The 8,225-nt window shown below is 41.5% G+C and overlaps 1 protein-coding gene across 2 annotated transcripts in view; it reads right to left on the minus strand.

Annotated features, from left to right (window-relative positions):
* The window catches only part of MINDY3 (MINDY lysine 48 deubiquitinase 3), a 33,265-nt gene extending 26,065 nt beyond the window's left edge, over positions 1-7,200 (minus strand). Inside the window, exons 1-4 of one of the 2 annotated variants that reach the window (XM_070767412.1) lie at positions 6,849-7,200; positions 6,175-6,305; positions 2,063-2,142; positions 1,044-1,101 (exon numbers count right to left, since the gene is read on the minus strand). In XM_070767412.1, the coding sequence (XP_070623513.1) occupies positions 1,044-1,101; positions 2,063-2,142; positions 6,175-6,265 (229 nt within the window). In that variant the 5' untranslated portion in view covers positions 6,266-6,305; positions 6,849-7,200. Of the gene's footprint in view, positions 1-1,043; positions 1,102-2,062; positions 2,143-6,174; positions 6,306-6,844 lie in introns of both variants that reach the window. The other variant, XM_070767411.1, reaches the window with a different exon arrangement.
* Between the last annotated feature and the right edge of the window lie 1,025 nt (positions 7,201-8,225).

Raw genomic sequence — 8,225 nt, forward strand, 5'->3', positions numbered from 1 at the left:
TCTACGCATGCGTGCCCGTTTTTTCTATGGGCACGCATGCGTAGATGGCAACCGGGAGATCAGCTGCTGGGCGGCTTCCCTGGGTCTTCCCCCTCTTGCTGGCGTCAGCGAGGAGTTTCCCCACCGCCCACGCAAACTCCTCGCTGCCGCCCGCCCTTCGCCCACCCACGCCGTTCATTCTCGCCGCTTTCGAGCTGAGTCCTGAAGCGAATTCGCTCCAGGACTCAGCTCGAAAGCGCCGAGAGCCAGCGTGAACAAGCCGTTCCTTGGCGCTGGCTATCGGCGCTTTTGAGCTGAGTCCGGAAGTGAATTCGCTCCCGGACTCAGCTCGAAAGCGCCGAGAGCCAGCGTGGACAAGCCGTTCCTTGGCGCTGGCTATCGGCGCTTTCGAGCTGAGTCCGGGAGCGAATTCGCTTCCGGACTCAGCTCGAAAGCGCCGAGAGCCAGCGTGGACAAGCCGTTCCTTGGCGCTGGCTATCGGCGCTTTTGAGCTGAGTCCGGAAGCGAATTCGCTCCCGGACTCAGCTCGAAAGCGCCGAGAGCCAGCGCCCCCCGGACCCCCAACCCGGGTTTGGGGGGCTGCTAGGAAGCCCTCCATGCCGGCGGCAAACAGCCGCGCCGCCCCCAATCTTCGGCTCCTCGCTAGCGCTGTGGGAGTAAAAACACCATCTGCACATGCGCAGATGGTGTTTTTACTTCCGCAGCGCTACTTCGCGAAAACCCGCTCGTTGCGGGGGGTCCTGGAACGGAACCCTCGCAACGAGCGGGGGATCACTGTATTATAAATTTCTGCTGCTTGCTTAATTTGTACATTGACTTATTCTGGAGCACTGGGTTTCCTGTTAAGACTTATAAACCTAAATTCTGTTTTTAAATTTAATGCTACCATTATATTTTTAAAATAGTCAGCAAATGCATAGTCTTCTCTGAATTATGCAGATTAATAAACATTGATGATAAAGAATAACTATTGTTTTGTTTAGTACATATTCTTTTTCAAATTTGGCATTATAACCCTCTTGGAGATGTAGGTTCATAGTTACCTTGACACTGTCTCCAGGTAGATTTCTCACAAGTAAAAATCTTCTTCAGAATGAATGCCTTAAAGACAATATTAAAATATCAGAAATGTATGGGTTGATCTTCAGTGGTGCAAAAAAATTTCCATTTTCAATATTGGTTTGATATTTGGGGGAAGGAAGATTTATACATTCCCCAATACTGAAGTCCTTTTCCCTTATGCCTATATAGAATTTACTATTTTTTTACAGATACCTGAAAAAATCACTGCAAATCTAACAAGCTTCTGTATAAAATGTAATCTCTTTTGTCATAAAAAATAGGAAGCATTTTTTTATGTCAAGTAAGGAATTGCAGACCTATACATGCATACAGAATCATCAGTTACCTTTACTGGAAATCAAATGTTGCTGAAACTTGAAGCACACTGGATTCTTAAAATGTATATTTTTAAAAACTGGTACTTGTAGTATTAAATGAATGTTGTATTAAATGAACATTACAGACTTCAATACCTCAAAATACAGGTAATGTTTGATTTATGCCAATGGAGCCCAAATCTTCTGTTACTAAGTTGTTAAATGAGTGTTGTCTCATTTTATGACCTTTGCCCCTTTGTTAAGTGAATCACTGCAGTTGTTATTAATATGGTTGTTAGGTGAATCTGGCATCCCCACTGACTTTGCCTGTCAGAATGTAGAAAAAGATGATTGCATCAGCACAGGATACTGCAACTATCATAAATATATTAACCAGTTTCCAATAATCTAAATTGGAATCACCCCATCATGTGATCATGGAGATGCTGCAAGGGTCGTAAGTGTGAAAATGGTCATACATGTCTTTTTTTAGTGCCACTGTAACTTTGAACAGTCACTAAATGAACAGTTGTAAATACTTTTATACCGTTTTTTAAATTCAGAATTATGTACACAGCATGGTGTTGCTGTTTATTCTAGGTGATTTAAATTATCGAATAAGCCAAATATCAGTAATGAAATACATTTTTCAGGTTTGTTTACTCAGATGTTAGCATTGTTACCTGAACTGGTGCAATTACTGCACAAGGGCCTCCTTCAAATTGTTCTAATGCAGTAGATTCTGCGTCACTGAACATAAATCCTGAGGAAAATAAAAATTTTCAGTTAGCTATTTCCAAGGGGAAAAAAGTACATTAATAAACTTTAACATATTTTTCATAAAGAATTCCTTATCAAACTTGTATTCTTCAACATTTCAAGTCTCAACCTTATTTGTAAGTGCTATAACCAACAGCATTCTTTTTCATTTGTTAGCTATATTTCTATATCTATCTTTTCTAAAATAAACATCAAGGTTTTTCTAGCTGCATTCTGCAGCATACCAAGAAATTACTGCTGGATTATGTTGATTTAATGAGATAAAATAAAGACAAGGGAAAAACCACACATATCAGCCTCTTTAAACAGCTACCCAAAACAGTAGAGTTTTCAACAGTTCACAAATTTTATTTAAATAAGAATAGCATGTTGTTTCAGCTTCAATTCTTGACTACATTTTACAGGCAGTCCTTGCATAACAACCTTTAGGAACCATTTGAAATTATGAGAGTTTTGAATGACTGGCACTCAAGAGTCCAGAAGTTGTTGGGTGGCTTATAAATCACAATCCATCCATCCATCCATCCATCCATCCATCCATCCATCCATCCATCCATCCATCCATCCATCCTTATGGCTCTTTTGAGTGCCCTACTGCCACATAATCAAAATCATCTAGATTTCCAACTGCAGGTTGCACATCATGACCCCCCCCCCCTTCCCTATCTCTTCCCTTTGGTCCACTGCACTCCCCAGACTCTGACCTTCTTTTTTCTCCTAATGCTGACAAAGCACACCCACCTTGTCCTTGTAAAGCCACAGCTGCCAGTCCAATGCATTCTTCCACAGGTCATTATGTACTTATCTTGCAAGACCTTGGGAAGAAATCCTTGCATGGCCAGCAACTGCCTTGAGAAGGACCAGGGCACGCAGAAGATGACAATGAAGGCCAGATTCGGGAGCAAAATGCAGGGCAGAGAGCAGTAACAGCTTCATGTGGACTACTTTGCTGAATTGGAGCAGCTGGGTGCCAACAACTTAGGATTCATGCTGCTGGGGCTGTTGCAGGCCAATGGCTGAGGCAGCTAGAATTTTGCACCAAACTGGGGTACTGGGCTAACTACATATTGTTGGGCAGGGGTAGATGTAGCACTGCACCACTGGGTCGGGGCAGTTGCAGATTTGTACTGGATTGGGGCAGCCACTAGTGCCATACTTCACTGTTCCAGATCTTTGTCATGTTAATTTAAAACCAAAGTATGAGACAAGCTACTTTAACCATTTCAATATTATGCATTGAGCTATATATTTTACAAAGTATAGACATTTTGCAACAATAATACAGGAAAAGTTTCAAGAACATTCTGCAAACATACAATCGTATTGACAAATTTGATACCTATTAATTCAGCAGTTCAATTATGTGGAATTTGGCAACATCAAGTTCCACATAAGTGACACTTTTCCCAGGTTTTGCATACAAATAAATTGATGATTGTGTCCCCAGGCCAGGGGTAGGCAAAGTTGGCTCTTCTATGACATGTGGACTTCAACTCCCAGAATTCCTGACCCAAACATGCTAGCTCAGGAATTCTGGGAGTTGAAGTCCACATTTCATAGAAGAGCCAGCTTTGCCTACCCCTGCCCCAGGGAATCAAGCTCATGTTGTATTATACTACCTGAAAGAATACGCATATATGCACCTAATTGTATCAGTTGGGAAGAGCTCACTGTAGTGAGTGAGGCATTATATTGTGATGTATCTTCTGAAGTTTGAATACTATTGTTTGCAAGCTTGACCCATGCAAATTATGGGTCCCATGGGTTGCAAGGCACAACATGAGTGACAGAGTCTATTAGGTGTTTTTTGTAGTCTCTAAGTTACTGTACTAGCTAGCAACTACCCTGGCATGGCTAGCAAGTACCTTGCAAAGTGACAGGCAATGTGTGGTTCAGCAAGATAGAAAGTAAAGGTCAGCCTTTACTCCCCCACCCCTCCCCCCAAGGGAGCCAGTGATTACATGATTGCCACTTACCAGCTTTCTTGCTGGTCAGTGCAGAAGCTGCCAGAGAAAGTCACAGGCTATTCTGCTAAATTCTGCTAGCCTTCATGTGCTCATGATGCACCATCTACCCCCTAGGCAAGGCCTTCCAAGTCGGCTCTAACTCATGCACAATCTACACCCCCCACACCCCCACAGTATATTCACACTCCTTACTCAGGTCTCCTACTACTTTCTACTTGACACTCACATGTCTTGGGGTTACAACAACTGGGACTGCCCAGATTCTCCACTAACTGAAGAAGTCAACTTTACAATCACATTACTTAACAACAGCTATACCAGATCGAATTGCTGTCATAGCTTGTGATACTGAAACATGAATGGACCTGCATGGCTCATAGTGTTCCAGGGCTGGACATTACAATAGTGCTACTAATTGAATCTTATTGGTCAAATCAGACAGATGTGCACTACTCTCTCTAATAGTTTTTTTCAAAACCACAATTTAAAAATTACTTATGCTATCCTTTTAGATAACCTATCTTAATTACTAGACAAAAAAGGGACTGCGTGTACAGTATACTGTACCCCTTCAAACAAAACAGAATATTGGTTACTAGGATTCTCATGGTGCTTAGCTTATGATCACTCAGCATGTTTAAGCTATAGATCATCTAGCATATTTAATGAACCATACTTTATGAACCACAAATGTATGGATTCATATATTAAGCCATTAACAAGATAAGCCACATTCTAATTTATGCTAAATAAGCAGTCAGAAGTTTGATTGTTTTTATTAAACTGAAAAAGTAGAGAGAAGTAGAAAATAGAAAAAAATTGTATGACACCTGTTAAACCAAAGCCGCAATTTAGAACATCCCTGGCACATTCATAACAGAGTTTTACACAGACTCACACATATAATGGATAAAGAATCCTAACTTTTGTATGAAGGAATACATTGAAGAACCTATCAGAAGAATGAGCAATTATTAGATTTGCCATTACAAGAATCAAAGACCTTTAATTAATGCTTGCTATAGAAGCAAATCCAGATATTATGAATAAACCATGTGAAATCAGCTGCATTATTTAACATTGCTGAGAAAACAATTACTCCCAATATAAAGACAGAAGCAAAGGAATACTGGGGAAATCTGATCTGATTTAGATCTTCTTAAAGAATATAACTACCCTGTGTAAATACAACTTTTTTTTGAACCCTAAACAAAGTTTCCTAACTCTTTGATCTAACCAAATATCCCAATTCCAATAAAAGGGAGGGAGAAAAGAAAACTCCATTAACCATTTCAATTAGAGCTCTATTTGCCTACTTTTTGCCCACTCTGAAAAAAGATTCTAGTAGGACAGAATAACCACTAGAGATGTGTAAGAGAATACAAAAACCAAAATACAGAAATGGAGGATAAAGGAGTAACAAAAATAAAGTTGGCTGTATAATCACGGAAAGGGGCGGCATACAAATCCAGTATATAAATAAGTAAATAACAAGCATCAATTTTCTTCCCCTTCACATTGTATTAATTGATAGGACCAGATTTTTTTTAATAGCATAGTGTTACCTTTCCTAGGAGTCACCAAAGAGGAAAGTTAGTGTAACAACTGTCCTGAATCAAAAATAAATATACTGCTCAAAAAAATAAAGGGAACACTTAAACAACACAATATAAATCCAAGTAAATCAAACTTCTGACAAATCAAACTGTCCACTTAGGAAGCTACATTGATTGACAATAAATTTCATATGTTGTCAGCACATTCAACTTTGCACAAAGTATTCAATGAGAACATTTTATTTCTTCAGATCTAGGATGTGTTCTTTGAGTGTTCCCTTTATTTTTTTGGGCAGTGTAGTTATAAACCAAAAAAATAAAATAAAAATGGAATGGACAGACTCTTTGAAGGAGGGTGCTTCCCAGAAGAAGCTGAGGAAGGGGGGAAAATGAGCCAATTAGACTTGGGTACAACCTTAGGTAGCAAAAAACAGAAGGGGGAGGGAGTATGCCTTGTATATATGCCTTGTGTACCACAGCACACCAAAATACCTTGTGCCCAGCGGAAAAAGATGGTATCTGCCAGGCCATGCGAGGTCTTCTTGCCCCACACCAAGGTGATCATCTGCTCTAGTTCAGCCATGGAGGCGATTCACTGCCCGGACGGCAGTCTGCGATGAAGCCTAAAAGGAAATCATACGGAGGCGGCAGTTAAAACACAGACTAGACCCGGGAGGCAAAACACCGGCGGGCAGGTGAGTCTACGGCGGGCGTCGAGAAAAGAGGCGGCTCCTTCCGGGCTGCCGGGCCTAAAAAGGAATAAGAAGCGGCGAGTCCTCGGTAAGCGATGCCCCGAAGGAGACCCAGCCTCACAGGCGTCTCTGTATGTCCCCCCACCACCACCCCTCCGCGGTGGAAGGCCAAGATCGGCAGCGGCCTCTCCGTACCGAGACCTCTCCAGACATTTCAACATTGCAGCCTTTCTGCCACTCCAGCGCTTGTCCCGGCGCGCGGGGACTACATCCCCCAGAATCCACAGCCTGGGCATTCCGGGAAATTAAATTCCCCGGTCAGCAGCAAGGGAGCTACGGAGGGCAGGAAAGGAGCTTATTCCACCCTTTCAGACTTGGGCGCCGCCGCCGCCGCCTCCTCCTCCCGCTGCTCCCACCTTTCCCTGCCTCAGGGGTGCCTCGGTTGTAAATCGCCATCCTTCGGCACTTACCCACCTGTGCGGTCCGTGTCTCCCTCACTTAGGACCAATTCACTCTTTTTTCCCTCAGGGCTCGCTGCTAACATTGAATGGAAGGCTGGCGAAGCACGGGCGCTTCTTATTGAAGCAGCCTGTGACGAGCAAGCGCATGGTCGAATCAGAAGCGGATTCGTGAATCCCTCTTTCCCCGCCCCCTCTTGGGCTCCTTGATTCGGACTGTATCAGAGCGAGGCGGGGGAAGAAACTCCGTACAGGCGCCAATTAAGAATAGGACCGGGTAGGTTCTGATTGGAGAGTTGTGTATGACGAGCGTGTAGGCCAACCAATCGCGAAGGGAAAGTGGGCGAAAAGAACCAGCTGGAGTGGGCGGTGAGCGACAATTAAAGGGGGAAAAAAATAGAAGGACACAGGTGGATGGAAAAAAATAAAATCTTATCCGGCTCTTATTGCTATTTTTTTTTTTGATTAATGACGTAAATGGATTATAGGACTTTTCACAAGAACAGTCTTCCGAGGTCCTTTGATTTTCCTTGAAAAGGTTGCAAAAAGGAAGGAAGGAAGAAGTAAAATGTGAAGCACTCAAAGAAACAGCACATAACAAAACTTTCAATATTTATCAGGAACAACCAATAAGAATTATTTAGGGCTAACGTAAATCCTTTAATACTAATGGAAGCTTTTTTTTCACTCTAGATAAAAAGAATAAGGCAAATTGTGATCAGTAGAAAATGATTAACCTGATGTCCCAATAACACAAAATTACACGTTCCGGGTTTATTGTTAATTATTTAAAAATATTTAAGGTAGATCGACTAAAAATGCAATATGCTGAAAAGAATTTATTTTTAAAGCAATCGTATTAACCTCTGCAGGGTTGCAGGATTCATTATGAGTATCTCCTCAGGCATTTGTTCTGGTCTGGAAAGTTATTGAAGGTTTCTTGTTGATTTTCCCAGAGATTGGCAGACAAATTTGTTGATAACCTAGTTTATTTCACGTATCAGGAACCTGGGGTTTCTTCTGATCTTTCCTCCCCCTTTTCCTTCCCATTCTTTCCCACTCTCCTCCCTCCCCTCTGCCCCTCTCTGTAGATGCCAGTATGGTTTTCTGTGGGTTTTCTGGAGTGAAACCTCAAGATACCTCAAGGAAGACATGATTAAGACTGAACATGGCTTCAAGCATAGACCTTGGCAATAAGATCATTTTAGAATAGAATACTAGAGTTGGAAAAAACTTTAGAGGTAAGGTAGTCCAGCCCAGCAGTGAAATCTAGCTGCTATTATTATTATTATTATTATTATTATTATTATTATTATTATTAATATTATTATTATTATTATTATTATTATTATTATTATTATTATTATTATTATTATTATTATTATTATCATTA

Source organism: Erythrolamprus reginae, chromosome Z (genome assembly GCF_031021105.1).
Source record: "Erythrolamprus reginae isolate rEryReg1 chromosome Z, rEryReg1.hap1, whole genome shotgun sequence".
Lineage (NCBI taxonomy): Eukaryota > Metazoa > Chordata > Lepidosauria > Squamata > Dipsadidae > Erythrolamprus > Erythrolamprus reginae.